General features: G+C 39.2%; 1 protein-coding gene across 1 annotated transcript in view; it reads left to right on the top strand.

Annotated features, from left to right (window-relative positions):
- Positions 1–25,082, top strand: part of Amph (amphiphysin) — a 202,534-nt gene that overhangs the window by 95,233 nt on the left and 82,219 nt on the right. Inside the window, exon 3 of the mRNA XM_052157423.1 lies at positions 16,921–16,975. Within this exon, the coding sequence (XP_052013383.1) occupies positions 16,921–16,975 (55 nt within the window). The remainder of the gene's footprint in view (positions 1–16,920; positions 16,976–25,082) is intronic.

Below are 25,082 nucleotides of genomic sequence, written 5' to 3'. Positions count from 1 at the left end.
CATCACGATTTTGGTGACATGGGCTTTTAATATGTTAAGCACTGTGATTGAGGTAGTTGGCTTTTGAACTTTGAGGGTTACATGAATTAGTTAAAATGCAAGGTTTGTATTTATCCTCAGCAGCGGTTCTCAACCTTCCTGATGCTGTGACCCGTTAACACGGTTCCTCATCTTGTGGTGACCCCCAATCATACCATTATTTTTGTTGCTACTTCATAACTGTTATTTTGTTGCTGTTGTGAGTCATAATGGAAATATTTTTGGAGATAGATGTTTGCCAAGGTGGACAAAACCCACAGGTGGAGAGCTGCTGTCTTACATGGTGAAATATTGTTCTTGGTTTTTAGGACTGAGATTCCTGCTTGAGATGTATTTTATGTCTACAATACAGTGACCCGTAAGATCCCAGAAAGCTAATTTATAACCAGTCACACCCATTTTTTAAAAGGAAATTCCTTAGAGAAGTGAAGCAGCGCATTCTCCATGCTGGAGTTGACTGTAATTATCTCGCTCCGTCATGACCCGTAAGAGAAATCAGGGTAACAACCCATGTGCTGGAATGCGGGCTCATTCAAGCAAGTCAAGCTCTTGTACAAATTATAGGTTTGTTATTTATAGAACATGCTTTGTTCTGTTCTCTGCTTGGAGTACCTCATTGCAGTAAGCATGATTCCAGGTCATGTTGAAAAAAAAGAAATAATTTGCTTACAGCCATGGGATGTAGAAAATAAATTATCTAAGTTATGTAAATATTGCGTAGCAGGGCTCTGTCAGATCACAGCTGTTGACAGATGTGAAGCAGCTTGCCACCAAATCTGTGATGTTGACTTAGCAGAATGCCATAGGATGTAACAGAGTGGCTGATGTCCAGGTTTCACCCTGTTGGTTGACAACCTCCAGCAACACCCAGGTTTATGCTGGATCTGGGTTATCTCTGTGCCCACTAGGCATCGGGGAAGGCTGTTCTGTGCTTCCAACAGTCCTACTGACTTCTGGTGACATTTCAGCAAAGAATGCATAAGAAAACTTTCTTCAGAAAGGTGTGGCCAAAGGACATCTCCCAGACAGAACAAGCAGTCAGTGGTTTGGGGAACCAATAAGAAGCTGTGGGGGTGATGGCTTTTCCTCTAAGGAAAGCTAGAAAAGGAAGACGACGTGTGGAGTAATGGATTCTGTTTACTCTGCACTCTTCTAGAATCCTCTGTACCAGAAAAAAAATTGTCTGTGTTTGAAAATATATGTCACTACCTGCATATATTTTTAACCTCTCTTTTTATGTTGGTCTCTTGACTTCCCCCTAAATGTGTGTCTATATGACTTGGAACAAATCTTACTTGTTCGGTCTTGTCTTCATCTGGACTCCTGCTCTGTTGGACACAAATTACTTATCATTGGAATTAGTTTGGGCTTCCTTTTACATCTAGAACACTAAAATTTTCTTTGGCCAAACCCACAGATTAGATCACAGTTATGGTTCTGTTATTTGGCAGAACTCAGCAGCCATCAGCCAAGCAAATGACTTTGCTCTTTAGGGATCATGATACGGAGACATTTGACTCCAGACACTTTACTATAATCAAGTGAGGAAAGGACTCTGGGCCAGTGAGCAGGTTATGGTCAGTGTGTCTGGAGGGTCCCTTGGGGACTTGACCACTTCTCTCCAAGTTCTTTCTACATCCTCCAGGGCACCTGACTCCTTGGTTCTCCGTGTCCACGTGGAAGGTCCCACTTTTTTTCTTTTATTCCATATATTTTTTATTTACATTTCAAATGATTTCCTCTTTTCTGGTCTCCTACTCCTCAAAAGTCACATAAGCCCCCTTCCCTCCCCCTGTTCTCCCACCCACCCCTTCCCACTTCCCTGTTCTGGTTTTGCCTTATATTGCCACACTGAGTCTTTCCAGAACCAGGAGGTCCCACTTTTTAAAAGGTCTGTTCCTAAGCTACTGTTGACCTGATGTTTCCTGATCCTTTCAGAATGTATTCCTCTGTTTACTATATATTATTTTTTCATTCTTTTGCATGACAGCTATTTATTTGTGTATTAATGTCTGTTAGATTGTCATACTTCTAAAGAAATATTTCCGGCCTCAGTCACTTAAAGAAACTCTCTGTTGCTGCCATCACATTCCAAGTACTTAACAAGTGCACCCCAGTTTTGACTTACCTCCTTGGAGCCTGTGTTTCTTGTTTTGCACATTCACCATTAGTTCCTCTCTTTGCTGTCATGAACTGCTTTCTTCCCTCATTCTAATTTTTGTCAACAAAATACCCATAGAAAGATGTTTACATGGTTTGCCTTCAGCTGACACCTTATAACTATGGGTCCCCAAAAGATCTGCTAGTTCATACTGTGTTTAATTAAGTCATTTTGTCTATGTCACATTTTTTTTCTCTTTTCACTGAGTTCTAGTTCTGCTCTTTGCTTTCTAGCATTCAAAAAAAAATTCATTGGGTAAGCAGTAATCAATGGAGATACATAATTTTTCCAAATGATGAGAAAAAGAGACTGGATGTCCCAACACCACCACTCATGGGATATGTGAAAGAGGAGATGGAAGGTGAGGAGGAGCTAGAGGATGGTGGTGTGTGTAAATTTGTAAACACACTACCTCCTTGCCCTGTGCCTCAGCCTGCACTCTAACCCCTCCAATCCCCCTTGCTACAATTTGATTGCAACCATCCTTCAACCCAGGAAATCCAGGAGCTACTGTCCACACTCTTCCTTTCCATCTCTGCAAGCTTTGCCAGACCACCAGCTATTGCCCCAGCTGTACTTTCTCTGCACACCTTTGCTCTGTGAATAGAAAACACTAGACAGTTTTACTTTAAAACTAGCCAGATGGCATCATTTCTCAGCACTGAATCTCCTGGTTTAATCTCATCAGCTATGAGCTAGCTCCCACCAACATGCCTGGCCCCCCTGCCTATGAAGGAGGCTGCAGGCTCTAGGTGCCCCAAGGCCTTACATGATCATTCTCGTTCCAAAGCCTGCCCAAAAGACCTCCTTTCCTGTGTCCCAAAAGACCTCGTTCCCTGTGTCCCTTCTCTTCTGCTTGGGACCAGGAAATCTGACCTTTTTCCTTTTGCCCAGCAATTGGTTTCTGACTTCTTTATTGACATAATCAAGAACCAATTAGGAAACCAGATTTTAATATCAGCTAGATGAGGGTGGGGTTCCGTGAGATGTTTTTGGGCCAAGGAATGACTGTTGCATTCATGAGTTCATACAAGCTATGGTGATAAACCATATAAAACCAGTCCAAATTCTGGCAAAGATGGAAGAAGTTTTCTCTAGCCCCACTCCTTACAGAGAAGCTATTGGTAGGTGTTAACTGGCAGGGCAACACCTTTTTTTGTTGTTGTTTGTCTTGTTCTTTGTTCTTTGGCTTTTTTGTTGTTGTTTTTGTTTTTTGTTTTTTTGTTTTTATTGTTTTGTTTTGGTTTTTTTTGATGTAGCAACTGGTCAGTTTCCTGTACTATGGGTGGTACTCTCCAACAACATATACCAATGCCACATGATGTTTTAGCAGCATTTTCTTTTGGACTTAATTGATTATCAAAAATTAAGTGAAAAGGAAGATATGAACTTCTGAAGAAAAAGTATTGGAGATCATGGGGAAAATTAGAAAAAGGAAATTAATGTCAGGTACATATATGATTGCATATGTATATGTATACATATATATATGTGTGTGTGTATGTATATCATGTATATATGTATGTATATATACATATATATATGAAGTTCTCGAGGTAAATAACATTATTGATAAAAATATGCTTTGTGTTTCTGTAGAAGCTCATTAATTTCTCAAAAAATACTTTATTACAAAGCATGTTTGCTAAATTGATATTTCTGAGAGAATTGCGAGTCTTTTTGCTTGAATTTATACTAGATATCTCTTACGGTGAAGACTCAGTTCTCATATGTTATCCTGTAAGGAGGTCAGCATCTGTCTGCATCTCTGGAAGGTTCCTATAGGATCCTTCACTTTTGTTTCAGCAGGCGCTCTATTGAGTTGAGCATCAACTTAGTCCACAAAAGGTTCCAACATTTAGGTCAATCTACTCTCATATCAGCTTCCAAGGATTTTTGGTAGGTCATTTGATAGGTGACATCATGTGGAGACCTAGTTAGAACAGTATTGGGCAAGTGCTTAAGCATTCATTTGATATTTCTTGACTTCCGCCCCCCCCCCCCCCAGGAACTAAACTAGGCCTTTAGCAAACTTTAAGTAACAGACAGGTAAAATTGCTGCTATTAAAAATCTTACATCTCACAACAAATCAAAATGTAATAAGTAGGTAGAATATATTGCCTTCTCAAAAAAGTCAACAGTTTGGAAGCACAGGTAAGTGAGGACACATTGAGTAGTGTGTCTGATGCTGGGAGCCTTGAGGAGATGCGTTCTCAAGCTCTGCTTCTCAGAGCAGTGTGCCTGATAAGACTATAGCTGAGAATGAAACAAAAGAAAAAATATTGCTTAACTGATGAATGTAGATGATAAATGTGGTCATAAGTTGTGATCATAAGGATGGTCAGCAGGTTGGCACCCAAGTAGAAGAAGAAGAAGGGTGGATGTCATATATAAGTGTGGTACTTAGCTTGAGGAAGAGCTGGACATTTCTCATGTAGTAGGTAGAGAATAATTTCCCTATAAGTAAACACCTCTCAGAGGCATTCATACCTAAAGAGACATAAGAAGCAATGAGTCTTTAGACCACAGGACATTGGTCACTGGAAAAGAAACTGACACACCATTCTGACTCATTCTTTCTTTGGTTTAGCTTTGCTTTAGTTAATAGAAACCTTTCTTTTGACATATTTAAATAACAGAGAAACATATTCTTTAGACAGTGTTACTTATTTCCATCATCATGATGCATTTTCTATTATTATTTCTTCAGTTAATGTAGGAATATACTCTAATTTCAATTAGTATTCTTAGAAAAATAAATTACTTCTGTGCCTTCTTGTGATACTGTTTTCAACTGTACTTACTCTCCAAGGTCAGTGAGAATATAAGACATATTATTGAAAAGGACAAATAATATACCAAGTATCATGAAACTCACTGTAACTTGCTGTTATAGTGTTTGTTTATTTGAGATGTATTTATTATACAATAGTCATAGCAAAGAAAGTTGTTCGCTAAGTTCTGAGCAAAGATTTTCTCTGCAGAGGTGGATGGCCTTACCAGCATGACTTGGTAAGACCAACGTGGTCTGAAGAAGATGAAAAAGATGTGTTGAAAAGGGCCTGGAAAGGCAGGAGGGACATGAGTTCTCTGGGTAGGCCACAGCAGTTAGTTTTGTAATCTAGTATATGTCTGTGCATGTACACACACAGGCATGCTTGCATGTGTATGTGTTATTTACATAAAATTGATTTAAAGTCTTTAACATTGTCCATCACTTTGGTTCCTATGAGAGGGACCAGAGAGTGGGTACCTATGGGCATGGAGACTTGGCCTACTTCACATCCATTCTACGGTTGCTATCTATGGTGCCAGAAGACAAAAGAAGCTGTTCATATTTGGTAGATAACCTGAATATCTCTAATCTCCTTACTCGTGTGTCTACCTTAGCAATGGACTACCCCCATTCCCCCTTCTATCTTACATAAATCAAAAGCTTTAAAATGGACTGAAATTTCTGTCAGTCGGACTAAAGGCATTTCTAACATTGCTGCTATTGTTTCTTGTGGTGCCTGTTTCCAATCAAAGAGATGGTTTCTGGAAGAGGCTCTAAATGTTATTCTCTAAAGACTTCTTTTGATATGCCCTATTTTGTTATTCCACTTTATTTTTTACCGATCTATATTAACCATGACAGTGGTTGAGGGTTTGTTTCTCATTCTTCAGTATCTAATAAAAGACTTATTACATATATCTTTTCTTCTCTCTATGAGAAAAGTTCATTACCTATGTGAGAAACTTCTCTCTAAATGACTCCCATCCTGACTCTGTTATGTTAGAAGGGTATGCAGAGAAATAGGTGTCTTTCTCATGCATATCTAGGGAATGACCATCTGAGGTGCTTGTAAATCTACATAAAGAAGCTGCAGTTTATTTCAGATTACAGCCATTTGGTTGTTTTATTTGGACTGTGTCTTTTATATGTCACCCTATAATACCATTCTAGGTCCTACTGTTAGAGTAGCATTCTAAGTCAAAGATATGTTGCCAGGAATCTCCTATGGCAATTGTCTAAACCTGAAGCCAAGCATGTGTTTAAGCGAGCATACCAAGTTCCCATACAGTGATAGATTCAGTGAAGAATTGAGGAAGTGTCCAACAATCATCAGCTGGGGTTCTTTAAAATGTTGATTCCTACATTCTCTCTGGCCTTAATTGAGTCATATATTTGAAATGTATCTCTAAAGAGTCATCCTATGATGCAATCATAGATTTTTCATAGTAATAGTAGATATAGCGGCTCCTTAATTGTATATGTATTTGAATTTGAACCTATACCCAGTTGTGTGTCTTCAAAGGAAGCTTCTGAATTTTAAGTTACAAGCCCTACTGGATTGCCACAAAATATGAATGTGTTTGTTTTTGAAATTTTCTTCAAGATGAGCTTTCCAAATTATAACCCACAAGTATAGTGTCTACTTGATTAACATAGTGACCCCATAGTGATTTTCATTTTGCTGTATATATAAGAAAACTAAAGATATGTTACAAAACATTCATTTTGGAATTAGCTTAATTGCTCTTCTGCTGTTAATATTCATGCTTTTTAGTTTCCACAGTCGATAAATTTTCAGATCAATTTTATGTCTCCCATATCTGTTGTCAAATTTTTCCCGTACACTTGTGTAAACTGCTCCTATGTGCCCCTGGACTCTTTATTACTGCAATATTTAAAATCATAAAAACCTTCTGAATAGCTTGACTATGTATTTGATACTCAGAAGTACAAATGAACAACAAGAATACATTATAAATTCCCAAAGAAGTTGTTTGGGAAGTTTGGTGTGATCCTTGTGAAGATATTCTTCTACATCGAGGTGTAGAGCCAAAGTTATTGCATTTATTTGTTAATTATGGAGGGGAGGTCCATGGTGACAACATATGAACATATATATGTTCACGCCTCTCACTTGCTGAGGCTGGGTCTGTTGCTAAGCTTTGAAATCCTGGGTATTTGTCCTGCAGACTTCCAGGTGATTCTCTTGTCACCTCTTCTTAGCCCATAATAGTCCTGGGATTATGGATGTGTAGCACTGAGTCTGTGTCGATTCCAGGCTTCAAATGTGTTGGCAGGCTTGCCAGATTAGTACTTTTAACAAACTGAACCATTATAGTTCTGTTACTCATTGAAACACTCTCTCTTGGCATGGTTGAACATTTGAAAATCAGGGAACAAGGTAGTGATAGTGACATACAGCATATACCTCATGCATGAAACATGCCAGGCACAGTCTACTGAGACGTTCATGGTCCTCAATGCCCAGCTTTTGTTGTTGTTCAAGGAAGTAAGTCCTGTGGTCACCTTCATTTTGCAGAATAAAATTAGAGAGGCTAAGTGACTTGCTCAAGATTGCATGGCTAGAAGGACAGAGATCATATTTTATGTATTTATGTTTGCTTTTAGTAATGCTTGAGATTATAATATAATTCTTCCTTTTCCTCCCTCTAAACCCTCCCAATACAGCCCTTCTTGCTCTTTTTCAAGTTCATTGCCTTGTTATTGCATGCATATATATATATATATATATATATATATATATATATATATATGCCTATATACGTGTCTATCTTAAATAGCCTATGCAGTCTACATCGTGTTACTTGTATGTTTGTTTTCAGGCCTTCCCATTTGGTATTGGATACCCAATTTGAGTTTTCTATACTGGAGAAGACTCTTTCTCCCACTCTCAGTATTCCTTGGTTGCTATAGTTCTTTGTGTAAAGTTGTGGCCTTGTGGGCTTTTCTCCATCTACTTTGGCATTTCCATTGGTTTTATCTTTGCTAAGCTTACATTTAGGCAGTCATTAGACTTCATGGTTGTAGCTTCTCACATTACTAGAAGACACTATCTCACAGAAAACTCAGTAACCTTTTGGCTCTCATAATTTCTCCTCCCCCTCCCCTTTGCCAATGTTCCCTGAGCCTTAGGTATGGAAGTATTTTGTAAGTGTTGGGATTCGTCTCCACAACTCTGCATTTTGATTGGTTCTGGTTTACTCTAATGATCTCCATCTGTTGAAAAGAGAAGTTTCCTTATTGAGGAGAGAGGGGTATGCTTATTTGTGGGTACAAGAACAGATGCTAAGACTGTTATTGGGAAGCGGGATTGTTTTACCACTGACCTTCATGACTCTCCTGTGAAGACTAGCAGGAATGGTTCCCCAAAACACTATGCAAACTTCCAAAAGAAAGAAGCAACCAAAAGTCCTATCCAGCCATAATTTATATGAACCAGAGCTCATATTTTAAATCCAGACAATGGGATCAAAGCACCTTGTCATGATGCTATACAAATTATGTCAAGTAAACTCATGAGCTTTTGAAAAACAATCGAGTATTCAATTTTGGCATTTTGAGTTATAATTGAGGACAGCTTTGTTTCCCTCATTGGTCAACAGTTAACTCTTCCTGGATGATCTCATGCTCTGTTGTCAGCACCCATGTCTCCACACCCTTAGCACAGAACTGACAGAGAACCAGAGTTCAGCACTCATGCCATGTAGGATTACCTAAAGTCAAACAATAAATTTCTGTCTAATAGAGAAATGTTAGCTGGGGCAAGTTTTCTGCTTCTGTGCCCATTTCTCATTTCTAAAAGGGAAAACTTCTATTTCTAAATCTCTTAAACTCTACAGCTGTCTTCTGGAGTAGTTGAGAAATAGTAGAACTGTGATATTTGGGATAGTTCTGATAATAAAGGAAGAACCCAATAACATCAGACTTTGTAATTACATTGCCATATTAATGGCTTCTTTCGAGGACCTTGTTGAGTCATGAATTGAAATTTGTTTTCCCTAAATCCGTATGTTGAAGTTAACCTTCAGGACATAGGGTTGTGCCTGTTTGGGGGGATGATATCTTTACAGTGTTGATTAGGTTAAATGAGGTCGTGTGGCTGAGCCCTAAACCATTAGCCTGTAGCATTAGACAAGAGGCATGAGTTCATGCAGATGCTGAGGGTGCCTGAAGAGTGACACTTTCTAAGCCAATGAGAGACCAACATAATAGCTTGGGATCCCTGCATTCTGAGCTAGAAACCTGTGAGGAACTATAGTTCCGTTGCTTAGGACCCTATGCTATGGTATTTTTAATAGAAACCCTGGGAAAATAGCTTACAATTCAAACTTTGTAAGTGGCGTCTCCAAGAACATTTTAGATGTTCTGTCGTGACTGGAGTAATGACAGTCGAGGCACTTTCCTCCCCCTCATTAATGTGTTTCCTTACTTTAACACAGTAGTTGTTTTTATAGAGCTTTCAAGTCTGTTCAATTTAGTCATGAATATGATAGGTAGGGCTGCCATTCATGTACACAGTAAAGGTCACTGAACAGGAAGTAAGGTGTGCTACTGCTGGGGTGGGGCTCCCACTGAGTTTCCTTTAATTTTATCCAGTCCTTTCCTGAGCTAGTCAGTATTGTGCTCTAGGTATTTAAGAAGTGATGAAAAGATATTTAAATGATGCCCTAGTACACTGTATAAGTCATGTCTCCCACTCTCTTTCCCCCAAACATGTGTGTGCATACTAAACCAAGGGTCATAACTTATAAACTCAGTGGCCCAAGGACGGCAGGTTATATCTTGCAGCTTATTTCAGTGTCAGATGTGACGGCCTCATTAGTTAGCTTTTATACAAGGTCTTAATGCACATGGTTATAGACTCAAGTTCATTGGTCTAACAGAAATTAATGGAGAAATCATGCAAATGATTCGTAATTAATTTTCTATGTTTTGCCAAAAGATACAAAAAGTGTTTAATTTTACCTTTGACTTTATGTATTCTTTATGTTCATGCTGGTGAAACTAGAAATTAGGCCACAAATAATAGATACAGTTACAAAAGCAAGATATTTTCTTTGCTGTCTCTGTTTCATGATCACCCGTGCATCCCCATAGATCCAGAACTATAATTTCCAATACCACTCATTCTAGCTTCTTCTCTGCCTTATATACTCTGCATTTATATTAGTATTTACCAAATACTAATCTCTTCTCTAATTATTATTGTTACCCATATAAGCAGATATGCATATGTACCTGAGACTGAGTCATTTTCACCTTGTTCATGTATATGTGTACAGGGATGACTGCTTTGGATTAGACAACCTATGTGGGAGCTTATTTCTGAAGGAAACTGATTCTTCCTCTCACAACAGCTGTGACCGAATGTAGAGCATGGTTGTTGTTGTTGTTGTTGTTATTACCCAATGTTTTTTGTACATGGGTGTTTTGCCTGTATTAATGTTTGTGTATCTCTTGTGCACCTGGTGTCTGCAGCATCCAGAAGAGGATGTCAGATCTTCTGGAGCTGTGGTTACAGAGAATTGTTAGCTACCATTTAGGTGATATGAATCAAACCTGGGTCCTCTGGAGGAGTAGCTCGTAGTCTTAACCACTAAGTTATCTCTCTAGCATTTAGACTATGGTTTTTAATGATGGCTTCTGTTGCTATATAGTGCTCAATGTGAGGTGCAAAAATTATATTACAGCATTGTATCATCTCTATTACCTTTGTAATGTTGTCATAAACTTTCTCAACACTCAAACTGATCTTAGGGAAGTTTCCATTTCTAGCTTACTGAAGATGCCTGTAATGTTCAGCAGCCTAAAGTATTTCAGCACATGTGGATTCAGATATCATTACTTGATAACTTCCTATTAGTTAAGCTACTGATTATGGCCTTATGAAGTCTTAATTCCTTGATAATGTAATATCATTTCATTTATGTCTAAAAATGATAAGCATTTTTATTAACATTGCTTTTATTATTAAGTTAACTTTCCTAAACTTTTATAAATCATACCCAGTTCTAATTTTGATGTATGACTTTGACCGTTTTCAGGAGAGAAATGTCAGAAAAGGCCAAAAATAATAAGGTTAATGATGGGAATTCATGTAGACTCATCCTACATGAGACAGTGAAGTTTAATCTTCTGAAATCACCTTATGAAGTTTCATCTTCTGAGGTCCAGGTTTTGTGTGTATCTGTTATTACTGTGGACTTCAAACAAAGGCCCTTTTCTAAATGTGAGTTTACAGATTCTTAATTAGAGAGGTGACTTAGTGACACCTAATTTTCTATATGTACAGTATATATATATGAACTTTTACACATCACAAATAGTTTCAAACTTTTGCCCTCCATCGTGTTTTGGGCACTCTGTCTAAATGAATCTTTAGAGCTTTCTGCCTGCTAATTTTACAGGAATCCTCTTACCCACAATTTTGGGAAGACCAAGTCCTCAAGGGTAGCAGCAAGCAAGTGAGGTTGTTTTGTTTGTTTTTAGTTTATGTCTGGTTTTGAGTTGGCTTGGGTTGAATCTTCTGAGCACCAAAGACTACATGTTTCCCACTGAACTTTTTTTCCAATTCACAATGGCTGGATTTGGACTTCCTGGAATGATTTTGTTTGAGAAAGTGGCACAGAAATTGGGAGAATTTCCAACCATCAACAATTTCAGTTTCCTCAGCCAAAGTGAGGTTGAGCTCCCATTACTGTGCCTTGAGATCTGAGTTCATCTCCAGCTCAAACAACACCCGAGGATGCCTGACTCATACTTGTATGGCTTCTCATCTTGTACCCTCACAATCTTGGTCCCCAAGTTGCCTTGTTCTTCTAGAGGGTCTATTTAGAAAAAGATGTTTCTACTCTTGTAGCAAAAGTTACCTGAATGGAGAAATCAGTTATTACATTACCACATTTAAGATGTTAATTCTATTGTACTGTATATTAAACAGTTATCAAATCCTTGCTACCTTAAGGTAATTTCCCGACTTGAATAACCTCACTAATAACATTTGTTGTGTCTGGTTTTCTTTTTCTCCTCCTCCTCCTCTTCCTCCTCTTATCTTTTCTCCTTCTCCACTCTCTCTGTATGTCCATTTTTCTAATGTTAGTGAAGGATAAATGACTCACATCCCCTGCCCATGGGTGTCATGCCCAATGCACAATGTAGCATGTAAAAATAGTTCTCAGAATAATCTATCACTAACTAATGTCATACAATATCATCAATTCTATGCATTTTATTCATAATCTTATTAAATAAATACCTAAAATATGTTTTTTGTGTGTGTGGAAAGATCTGAGATAAATGCAAGCTAATAAAATTGCCCTTTGTTGACACCTGGGGTATTTACTATGATTAAGTTCTCAGATATTTTTAAATATTCAATGTCAATTATCACATGCTATTTATTATACCTTAGAGGAGACCTGATTCTAAAGCCAAAGACCTAGAAGTCTGTCAACGTGTATGGTAGTTCCTCTCATTCTCTCACTTCACAGAGGACCCACCTGTCACTGCCTGCATATATCATGGCATTTTCCTTCATTGTCGTTTATTCATGCTTATTTGATGCTTCACAATGTCCTTTAAGGTTTCAGTGCCTTTACCACTGCTTGTTAGGTACTTCATAGAGGACAACTTCATAGACGGTGCTTCCAGATCAGTGGCGGCTGTCCAAGGTTCTGAAGACTCTTACAGATGAAACTGTTTTGAAGACTGGCTTGTCTGGGTACCACTCACTGCACACAATTCTGCACTCCCTGACAGATTATTAATGGAAATTATTAGTGGGCTTTTGCTACTCTGCACTAGCATGTTGAATAGCAACTTGAAAACACATTAAGCTAAACATGAAATGTGACTTCTTTGTACTAATACAGATCTTTGAAATAGCTATTGCTAATGTGCAGTCTTTCTCTCTTAATTTGATTTTTAACTTCAGACTGATCTTTAGGGGGTGTGTCAATGAATTCTGCACATAGAAGAAAGAACCAGGATATAAGTCTTGGCAAGGCAGAGATCTTTTAATCCATATATACTTTGTGTGTGCCTGCTAATTTTTGCAACCTCTATTGTGAAATCTTCATGGTTTCCAGGAGATCTAAGGAGAAGGCAACTGGAGGGAGTGCCTCCTTCTTCCTGATGCTGGAAGAGTGTGGGAGCCCATGAGGAGACTTAGTGAGAGAGTTCTAATGTGGAAGAAAAAGGACTCTAACTCCCTAACTCCCTTAGGCAGAGTGTGTGTGTGTGTGTGTGTGTGTGTGTGTGTGTGCGCGCGCGCGTGAAAGTGCAAACTGGGTGACCAGCGAGGCTTGAGAAATATCAGGCATCTACTGACAAACTGATAAATGATTCAATTGAAAGAAGAAAAATACTTCTGACCAACATTGGAATTGTGCTGCAATGGTATCGTGTTTGGCTGGATAATGGACTTTGTAGCTAGCAAATCCTTCTTGGGTCTTGTCTGGAGAAGTATTTTTACTAAGAAATTCATATGAGTTAATTATAGTAGATTTCGTTCCTCTCCTGTTTCCACGATCCCTGAAGACACTGTGATGAAAAGGTGAAATAATAACTTAATACCTGCTGGGCGGTGGTGGCGCACACCTTTAATTCCAGCACTCAGGAGGCAGAGGCAGGTGGATTTCTGAGTTCGAGGCTAGCCTGGTCTACAGAGTGAGTTCCAGGACAGCCAGGGCTACACAGAGAAGCCCTGTCTCTAAAAACCAAACCAAACCAAACAAACAAACAAAAAACCAAAACAAATCTTAATGCCATTTGTTAGTCAGGGAAAGTAAAGGCATATAGTCCCACAGGTGTGAGGATTTAAATATTTTTTCTGCACACATAGAATATAAAATTTATGATTGAGTGCAATAACAATTCTAAGAGGAATCCAGACTGGCTTCAGAGTCAGTAAAATCTGAGTAGTGGGATAAGAGTTTTTCACCTTAAATTGAAGAGCGTTTGTATTAAGGTCTGGGTTCGGTGGAGATGCAGGGGTAACATTGGAGAAAGCAGAGAAATCATCAGAAATGATTGAGGAAAACAACCACTAGAAAACCACAGTGCACTGGAAACAAATCAAGGGAAGGTGTTGCTGTGTTACAGGGAAAACGAATGTGAACAAGGGGAGTGCAGAGACGGAGAGTGGGGAAGCAAAGCCACTGGGCAAACTATTACAGAACAGGAAAGGACCACAGGCTATGCCTATCTGTGCTTTTCCATCATAGGCCACCAACAACCAAGCCTTAGAAACATCAGACAATTCTTCTAGATCACACACAGAAGCAGTGACCGGGTCCCTGGCATACATTACAGAAGAATATGAACTGAGCATGCATACATATATTAAGAATTTAGCACAGCCATCTATGGTTCACCCACAGTGATGCAGGGAAATTTCAACATGTAAAAAAAGCTGCCCCATCCCATGCTGGAGGTGAAGAATTTTCCTGTCAAGCCTTTAACATTTTGGAATCAGGTAGAATTTTATACGGAGCTCAATGGGATTGTTACTGAAAGATTTACATGCCCTTGTGGGGGAAATTAAACATTTTAATAACTGGGAAAGAAGAAAGTCATTTAAATTAGCTCCATTTTCTGCTTAAATTGAACTCATTTATTTAAGCTAGTATTGTACAGCCTGAACTTTTCCTCACTGTTATGTTAAAAAATAATCTCCTCTTAGAATCTCATTTCATTAAAAAATGATTGTTCTTTGTTGACAAGATGAATTCAGTATATGGAGTTTAGCATGAATAATTTAATCTCTTTCTTGTTTTCAAAGGAAAGACAGTGGCTTAGTTGTGGACTTTATCTGGCTCACTGTTCTGTAAATGCTTGGGAGGTAAATGTTCTCTCCCGCTATGGCACTTGTGCTATCTCCTGATGAGCTGTACCATCTTGGTAACTCATGCCCCCCCTCCCCACCATTTTCACAGTTGACTTTGCATAGTATTTGGATGAGATGCTGAAGGCAAAACATCATTCTTGGTGTAAAGTGAGGCTTCCCTTATCTTTGTGACCCTGGGCTATTGCAAAGATCCAGGGAGAGCACAGGGAGGCTCTAAAAGGCTAGAGGTTTTTCGGAGGGTCTGGCCTAAGGGCAGCATGATTTTCCTCTGTATGTCCTCTGGAGAAGCCACCCACAATTGCCCAGAGTCTCCACTTTGCTGGTTTGAGATGCATGACACTGAGGAACCCAAATCATCCTAAACTGCACCTTTTGGAACTTTCGACTTCACGTTGTTTGAGGCCTAAATCTTTTCAGGAGAATAGACTGTCTGAACTCAGATTTGATTCTGTAAATCTACTAATCTCTGAGATCAGGGATGGGAGACCTTGCTTTCCTGTAAGGACAATCCCATCTCTTTCCATTGTTGAAGCGTCCATTATCTTCTAACCATCTCATCTGCTTTGTCTTTAACATTTCCAGTTCTATGTTTTCTTTGCTGGATTTCCTTGAATTCCAACAATGCTTTTCTGCTTAGCAGCTCCACTGGGTCTTTTGTTGTTGTGCCTCTGCCTTCTCTACAGGTCAGCCATCCCAGTGTACTCTGTGACTCATTTAGTTGAGCACTTTAGTCTGCATCCTGCTGAGGTCACACTATCGACATGGCTTTCTGTAGAAATGGTTCTAAGTTTTGGAAATATAAAAATGAAACTGTATTGCATGTTCTTCTCTCTCTGGAACTCAGAGCAAGCAAGCAGCTCTCTCACCCCCACCAGGATGTGCTACACTGCAGATTTCAAAGCAAAGCCATGCCAGGGCTGTGATGGCTCCCACCTTAGCGTGGAATACATTGCTACTGTATTCTCTTGCTTCAGATTTTAACTCACCATTTCTTAGCTTTTTGTAGTCTTTCTTCACGGTGGTTCTAAATGGCTCATCAAGTCAAGAGAACCCTAGAATGTTTATTTTATGCCATGTCAATACACAAGAGGGCAGACACTTACTTAAAACTTGATGATTTCCTTCTCTCATCCTGAATGGAACTACTCTGATTGAAACTTATGTGTTCAAGTAAATACAATAACCTTCAGCCCTTATCTGATGTTATCAGTATACCGAGTTGTAAAATTAATCTGAGATTAATTCAAGCAGACACTTTCCCTATATGCTACATAGCTTTCACCGAAACATTATCACTCCCTCTGTCTCTGCTGCTACTCTGCAGGATGCACCTTGAGTCCACCATGCTCTTCAGGCAAATCATTTTTGTCAGAGTTTCATTGTATTGATCACTGTCTGTATTTAAAAATAAATTTTTATGTTTTAATGATATTTCATAGTTGTTAAATGTCTCTGAGTATCTGAATGGCTTTTTAGGGCTAAATGCCATTTGTGTTATACACACACACACACACATATATATATTAGATACTTTAGGCTTTGTGTTGAATTATGACTTAGATAATCACCTGCATAATCATTGGATTAATTTGTTAAGCAAATATGACTGTCACAATTGTTCCAATTAAAACAAGGTGGAAAGGTTTGTTTTTGCAAGTTTGTAGCATTATCACAAGACTAAGATATGTGTAGAGCATTGTGCTTCAGGATTTGCCTTCCAACAGGCCACCAGACTGACCTACAACAGCCAGCAGCGTGATCAACAGAGGTGATGAAATCTGTGTCTGTATTCCCAGGTATATAAATTAAATAAGCACTGACTTTTAAGTACACAAGGAGTTTGTTGCTGGACTCCATTTTCTACTAACAAAATCTTGTCTCTTTTTTTTCTGAATGACATCTTTATAATTACCAAGATGGATGGGCACATTTTCTTGTTCAGATTGGCCTTGTATATTTCTATTTTTTCAATAATAAGGTTTTGGCAATGATCACCAAATCTTATTGCTTCTTACATATGCATATGCCAAATATAGACAAGATGTTTAGCATCTCTGTACTTGTGTGTTTTTCAGGCAGAGGGTACCAGACTTCAGCGAGAACTCCGAGGATATTTAGCAGCAATCAAAGGTAATGTGCATGTGTGCTGTGTTTACTGCCTGCTTCCAGCACACGTTGTTCTTGGAATTGTAGAAGTGAGTGTTAATGAGGAAGCCACTTGGCTTTCTGGCAAGTAGGGTACTTGAACACAGGTGTTTTATTCCACCCACCTCCAATTTCCATTGAAATGATAATCAGAATACACAAGGACAAATATACATCTGCCCTTCTGCTGCAAACTAAGAATAAATGCCACCCACATGCCAGAGATTTCTAGGAAGGCTAGTTAGACAGAGTGTGTTGGAGACTTTACTGAAGCAAAGCTGCAGCTGCCTTCCCTTCTGAGGGAGCGAGGTCCCAAGGGTACAATACTCACAGACACACTTAAGATTTCTCAGTATGGGGAGAAGGAAGTTGCAGCAGAAGCAGGTGGAGGTTGGACAGGAAACACAAGTCTGTGACTTTCAAAGAAGAACCAAAAACAACAACAGCAACAACAAAACCCCCTCCACATACACTCTATTTATAAAGTCCTGCCAATGTGCTAGATTGTTTCCTAGATGGCAACAGCTAGGCCTCTGCATTGGCTTCTGATCTTTCTCATGCAAGCTAAGAGGCTAGTGGAAGGGGAAGTGAGTAGTGAGTGTGCTCAGCTCAGCTGCTCTGCTCTACTCAGCTCAGCTGCTCTGCTCAGCTCAGCTGCTCTGTTCTACTCAGCTCAGCTGCTCTGCTCATCTCAGCTGCTCTGCTCTACTCAGCTCAGCTGCTCTGCTCAGCTCAGCTGCTCTTCTCATCTCAGCTGCTCTGCTCTACTCAGCTCAGCTGCTCTCCTCAGCTCAGCTGCTCTACTCAGCTCAGCTGCTCTGCTCAGCTCAGCTGCTCTGCTCTACTCAGCTCAGCTACTCTGCTCAGCTCAGCTGCTCTGCTCAGCTCAGCTGCTCTGCTCTACTCATCTCAGCTGCTCTGCTCATCTCAGCTGCTCTGCTCTACTCATCTCAGCTGCTCTGCTCATCTCAGCTGCTCTGCTCTGCTCATCTCAGCTGCTCTGCTCATCTCAGCTGCTCTGCTCATCTCAGCTGCTCTGATCTACTCATCTCAGCTGCTCTGCTCTACTCAGCTCAGCTGCTCTGTTCTGCTCAGCTCAGCTGCTCTGCTCTACTCAGCTCAGCAGCTCTGCTCTATTCAGCTCAGTTGCTCTGCTCAGCTCAGCTGCTCTACTCAGCTCAGCTGCTCTGCTCAGCTCAGCTGCTCTGCTCTACTCAGCTCAGCTGCTCTGCTCTACTCAGCTCAGCTGCTCTGCTCTATTCAGCTCAGCTGCTCTGCTCAGCTCAGCTGCTCTACTCAGCTCAGCTGCTCTGCTCAGCTCAGCTGCTCTGTTCTACTCAGCTCAGCTGCTCTGCTCATCTCAGCTGCTCTACTCAGCTCAGCTGCTCTGCTCAGCTCAGCTGCTCTGCTCAGCTCAGCTGCTCTCCACTGATCACCAGTCCTTCTGTGCTTCAGAGCCAAGAGCATCAGCAGGTGTGATCCCCCAGGGATTAGACCCTCCAGCTGTGTGAAGCCAGGATGAGGTATCTCTAAGGAGTGTTAGGAAAACTCTCCAAAAATGAAGGCCCAATTTTACATTTCACCACTTCCTATCTCAATAAACAGTTAAATATTCACATGCAAAAAAGTTTCAAAATTAGATTAATACACAATTTATTTAGTCCCCATTTTTGGGTGAATGAGGTCTTAACAAGATACCCCCCCAAAAAAAATAAAACTAAGAACAAGAGATTTGATGACATAAATGTGAATTTAAAATTATCATAATTATGACAATTTATTCAATGAAATTGAACTCAGATATAAAGGACCTAGTAAGTAAACTAAGTAGAGAAAGGTTGATTTTTTTTAATGAACAAAATGTATGAGGAAAAAAATTAGGGAAAAATTAAACAGGGGAAGCTGAGGCAGGAAAATCTTAAGTTCAAAGCTACCCTGATCAAATTAGTAAAAGTATCTCAAAATGAAAATGTAGACAGTGGTTAAGGTGACATAGTTTCAGGGTGGAACAGTCACTTGCATAGCTGAGCATCCATTCCCAGGTCCAGTCCCCAGGATAGCAAAGTCAGAAAGTAACGAAGAAGTTCTGAGGGCTAGGACATGAAAATGCCCATCTTCAGGACTCACCAAAGAACAGTTAAGATGACAATGACACAGAGGTGCCCATGTGTACATTCAATGACATGAGAAGTTTTTTGTTAAGATAACTTTCCTGTAAAGCAATTAGGAAGAAGTGTTGAAATAAGTGGTTTTTACCTTTTGATACAGCACTTCACTCCTAAGAAGATATTCTAATAGTTCAAAGTAAGTGTATAAAACTGATTATTATAAAGATATCAATAAATAATGAAATACTGATAATATTAATTCTAAAAAGTTAATTGTAATGATTAGTAAAATTGATTTTTAAACTGAAATACATGTAAGATTTTCACTTGCTAGGCACACACTTTCAATCTTTATGATGACTCTGTGAGACAGATACTTCTATTGTCTGCCTTTTAAAGATATTTCATTCCTGTTGTATTTGTAATTGTGTGTTTGCCTGTGTTTCTCTGTGGGAGCATATGCACGTGAGTATTTATGTTCCAGAGGGCAGAGGCATCACAGTCTTTTGAAGCTAGAGGTGCGTACAGCTGGTTACAAGCCATGCAAAGTGGATGCTCTTCTCTGGGAACCAAACTTGGGTCCTCTGTACAAGTAGTGTGAGTTCTTAACTCCTGAGCTATCTACCCAGCCCTAGATATACTACATATATTGTCAATGGCATAAAAGACAATACCTCAGATTAACTGGTCCACGTACCATGCTTAGTAGACCATATATATGGTACTCTGTCTGGGTTTTGTGTCCCAAAATCTTTTGTTTTCATTTCATCTACTTTCTGACATGGCTCTTAAATTCTTGACTAATGGTGAACATCAGTTTCACTGATGATCATCTATGCAAAACTTTTACTTAAATTTGTGTGTGTGTGTGTGTGTGTGTGTGTGTGTGAAAACATTCTGGAGTTCATTCTCTCCTTGCATCGCATGCATTGTTCCAGCAATCAGGTCATTAGGTTGGTGCCAAGAGTTTTTATGAGCTGACCCATCTCTCCAGAACTCCTGCTCTTATTTCTCAAATATAACTTTCTGGGTACTTGATTCTGTGCTAAGCACTTTACACGTCTTTCTTGTTTACACTCTTCCAAGCAAATATAGGATAAATGCCATTAACTATGTTACATGTTCTAACAAATAATCCCAAGATTTCAACCATTAATTCCTTTGAAATGTAAGTATTATTTGTAGCAATTATATCAGAAATTTCTCTCTTCTCTATCTATATCTATCTATCTATCTATCATATCTATCTATCAAAACTATGAATACAGGAAGTTATACTATTTCTAGATTGGAGCTTTTTTCCATATTTGTTGAATGAATAAGTTCTCCTTCTATATAAGGTTGTCTCTTTGTTCCCATTAATATAGAGAATGCTACAGGAAAAGACTGTCATAATTCTTTTCTTTAGTAAGACATAGAAAGCAAGCCCCCTTCAAGTAAGGCATTAGTTCTGGGGTGGTTTCCAGAAGCAGCACCTGCCTGCTTATTTTTATTTTATTTGTTTGTTTATTTGTTTAGTTATTGAGGTTTTTTTTTGAGACAGGGTTTCTCTGTGTAGACCTGGCTGTCCTGGAACTCACGTTGTAGACCAGGCTAGCCTCAAACTCAGAAATCCTCCTGCCTCTGCCTCCCAAGGGCTGGGATTAAAGGCGTGCGCCACCACTGCCTGGCTACCTGTCTGCTTCTTGTGGCCACATCTCACTGAAGGAGAAGGGATCATATGAGCTTGCCCCTCTTTGATTTCTGCTGATTGGATGGTATTATCTGGTTATGTTCCGCAAACAGTGTTCTGTGTTGAAGTTACTTTGGGTAAAGATGGTTAGAATGAATGTTTAACCATATGCCTGGTGAGTTTCTCAGAGCTGCCTATGATACTGTGTCCTGCAGAGATGCTGTGGTGTAGACAAAATATCCCCGGCACCTTCTGTCCTCAGTGTTAAGCAGAACAAGTCATTCACATTGGAACATATTTTGGATTGGGAACCATACTTAAACACAAGGTGCATGCATGCATTACATAGCTCATAATTAGCCTTCATGAAGACATTTCACTTGAGGCCCATTTCTGTTTTCACAGAGAACGCAGGCAATTGATAGTACTGCAGAGCACACAGCCTCCCAGCAACATTTCAGCAGCAGTACTCACTCAGAAGGAGTGAGGTCAGCCACAGAGGCTCCTGGGAGCTGGGGAAACTTTGGGAGAAGCATTGAGCCACTGTCTGCATTCACAAACACTATCTTGAAGCTAGTGCCCTAGCCCTGGCTCGTACACTCTTTCTGCCATCTCTTCTGTAGCATTCTCAGAACCTCAGGTATAGAAGCTTTGTTGCAGATGTGCCAGCTGGAGTTTGTTTTTCTGTGCCCATTTATTCTCTGCATTTTGACCATTTTTGGATCTCATTGCGGCCTCTGTCTACTGTGTAAAATAAGCTTCTTTGATGAGTAATAGCACACTGTGGGTGTAAGGATAAGACTTTAGAATACACTTAGGAACCTATTGATTTAGAAATTTGGCAGTTTTAGCTTTTCTATCTGCTAGGATCTGTTCTTCTTCCAGTCACTGGTAGCTTGATATGTAGCCGCCAGCAGCTACATGTAAACCAGGTTACCTGTTGAGAGAATTTTGGGGTCATAGGGAAGAGCGGCGAAAAGAACGTACGGCCAAGTCAATGTTCACTGATCAAAGCCGTAAACTTTAATGGCGCCGGACCTTTTAACAGTTTGGGCAAACCCTCCCCCCAGACTCCAGGCTGAGTTCCGGTGGAAGTTGTCTAGCTTCTCTTGGAGGTCTTCGTCTTGACTGCTCCGGCAGCTGGGTGGGTCACCTGTTTAATTCAGGAATCCCTATACCTGGAGGAACAATGAACTTGACCTTTACTACGTGCACTCCACCCTAGGTGGAGCAGGATCCTGGCTAACTGGGAGAAGTTAACCTTGACCAAAGTCAAACTCTGACCAAGTGCAAGACTGCCCCAATATGGCTCTGTACATGTCCTCCCTTTTTTTATTAATTTGAACACGAGGAGGTAGAAAACAAGTGGATAAATATCCTTCATAAGAAGGCGGGCCTTAACCAGGAGGGGAAGCATTGACCGTAATTCCTCTTAAATATTGTATAACGTCTTTTTCAGAGGAGGGGTAATAGGCTCCCTTATTATTTTAAGGACAGCCTCTCGACGTTAACCCCTATGCAATTAGGTGTACTTCCTGGGGACTCAGAAGCAGAAATTCACCTCCCCATGCAGTGCTTTGCCTCGCACGTCTCGCTGGTACCCATGTTTGTTCAAAAACAAACACACATAGATCTGAGTTCTATGTGGCTCCCTCTTTGGAGATCCACTTGTGTAAGTTTTGAAGCCAGGGGGGTCTGCAAGTGTCTTTAACAGACATGTAATCTCTCCATCCAGGTGAGCCTGGGTGGAGACAGCCAGTCTGCTTAACAGACAAGGTCAAGAGTTAAAGGTGGAATAGGATTAACTTGTCCCAGAAGTATCCAATTCAGTTGTAAATTAACAACTTTAAGGACACAAAGCTTGGCCTCTGAGGTGGGAGAGGTAGCCTTGTGAATCAAGAGATATGCTGTTACTTCTCAGGAAAAGTGGAGACTATATGTTAAATTAACACAGCTGGCTGAAGATTGTTAGCCATCCTCAAAATTGGAATCTTCAATATTGGAATTATTTCTAGACCAGTCTATGGTTGAGTCAGCTGAGCACAATAAGGAGAAGAGTCATTTTAACTCTTCTAATTAATTTTTCCTAAGCTAGCATAACAGTCTCCATGTTCTGTCCCACAAAGTCTAAAAGCTTGAAGCTAGGCAATTTATCTAACCTGGGACATTTAACAATTGAGGTAAGTCAAGAACATATACCCAATATAACTCTTATGTTACCATGGTCTGGGCATTCAGCAAGCACAGTCAGCATATCTTCTGCCGCATTCTGTGGAAAAAACAGAGGACATGCCTTCTCCCCCAATATTAAATCAGGATCATGGCATATGTTAGTAAGTGAATTCCTTCATTTCACCTAGACATCAATATGTCTAATTACAAGATGTCATATACATTTAGCAAGGAGTTTCTTGGGATCCAAATTTTAAAATTTTTTTTTTAAAAACATGCAAGCATAATTTAAATTATATGCACAGGGACACAATTTCCCCTCTCTTCTTTCTTCCAAGAAGATATTGTTTTATTAATTTAAGTTGGAACACAAAGTATAAACCATAACATAGGCAATAACTATGTAATTATATAAAATATAGTTGCTTTTTCTGTTAGAGCAGTTGCAACTAGACAGCCTAAAAATGAATCATTAGTCACATGTACATATTTTTTTAATCTTTTAAATTAGAAATATGAATATCATTATCTGTAATAACTAAGTCCTCTAGGATTAACACCATTACGTGGTAGAGGTAGAAATTGAGGACATCAAGAACAAATCTTTATAATTTGATGTGCACAAAATATAAAATTATTTCAAATACCTAAAGGACAGTCATTTAGAGAATATATCCTTTGTTCTTAGAAATTTGAATCACATTTGTACAAACTGTAGAAATTAAGAATTAGCAGTATTAAAAATGGACCAATTTTAAGCAATTATAAACCATGAGCTATGTATATCTACTATTATTAAAAGCTTGACCTTTAACATCTTAAAAATAGCTGCTATAGCACCCAATTCAGGTATCTGTGTTGAAGCAGGGAGAAACTTAAAGGAATAAACATGTGATCTGATAGTACAAATTATCTTTTGGATAACAATTATTAATTTTGCCTAAAAATGCTTGCCATGTAATAGACCAACCATTAATAATAAATTTGATTGTTGCTTGAAGCAAGGAACAAACGTTTCCTACCTTGAAAACAGAGGTTTAAGACCTTCTGTGGCAAGCTTAAAATGAGGTAAATATAAGATAAAGCCAATTAATATATCCTAACAACCTTTGAAAGCCATTTACCTAAAAATTCTAAAAGTCTATAGGAGCAAGGGCCTGTAACAAACATTCTATGAACATTATACACTGAAAATTTTAAGATCTTAACTTCTAGTATTGAAACAGAGACAAAACACATTTTTTTCTTTTTTTTTTTTTTTTTTTTTTTTTTATTTGCCCTAGGATCCACCTTTAGTCCTTGGCAAGGACTAGACCTGAGCCTTTTAACTAAGACCAGACCCAAACCTGCTAGGACGTTTTCAGGATTAAACAAAAGAAACCTGTAATTTCATGGTCAAAGGAACCTACTTGATATCAAATACATTTCTACAGAGATCTCCTTTTTAATCTTGGAGGGTTAAATTTTGCTCCTACCATTGTAGCCTATAAACTTGTGGAAAAGAGGCAATGGGCCTCTAAAACCCATAGCTGCATCACTCTCAAAATTATCTTAATTACAAAATGTTAACAATTACGAGCCTGCAAACTGAAAACTGTAGCCAATGACACACTGATTTTTATTGTAACTCAATGTTTTCTTGCAATATTAGAGCACAATTGTAATTTTGGAAGCAAATTTCAATTTTAAACAATCTATTTTCTTTAAAATTAATGGCAAACACATATTTACAGCACAAGGTTTGTATGCCAGTTCTTATGTTCAAGTGTATAACAGTGTAACTTATTAAAGAGACAATATTTTAGATCTTAATCTTCATTAAGTCTAATCTCCAGGCCAAGATTCACATGAAACACCATGCCAATTTAGGAGCGTCCCAAAGGCCTGTATTTCCTGGATTGCGTCATGCCACGTGGTGTTCAAAATGGCGACTACCCTAAACTACCAGCCTTAATCGTCATGCCACGTGTTCAAAATGGCGACTACCCTAAACTACCAGCCTTAACCATCATGCCACGTGTTCAAAATGGCGACTACCCTAAACTACCAGCCTTAACCTAACTTTTGTTAATAACATTATACCTTTTAAATCATGTGCAGTGACTTAAGCCAATACTCTATAGTCAAGACATGCAAAATA

Source organism: Apodemus sylvaticus, chromosome 14 (assembly GCF_947179515.1).
Source record: "Apodemus sylvaticus chromosome 14, mApoSyl1.1, whole genome shotgun sequence".
Taxonomy (NCBI): Eukaryota; Metazoa; Chordata; class Mammalia; order Rodentia; family Muridae; genus Apodemus; species Apodemus sylvaticus.
Note: the sequence above shows the minus strand (reverse complement) of the source record. Positions and strands in the feature narration are given on the sequence as shown.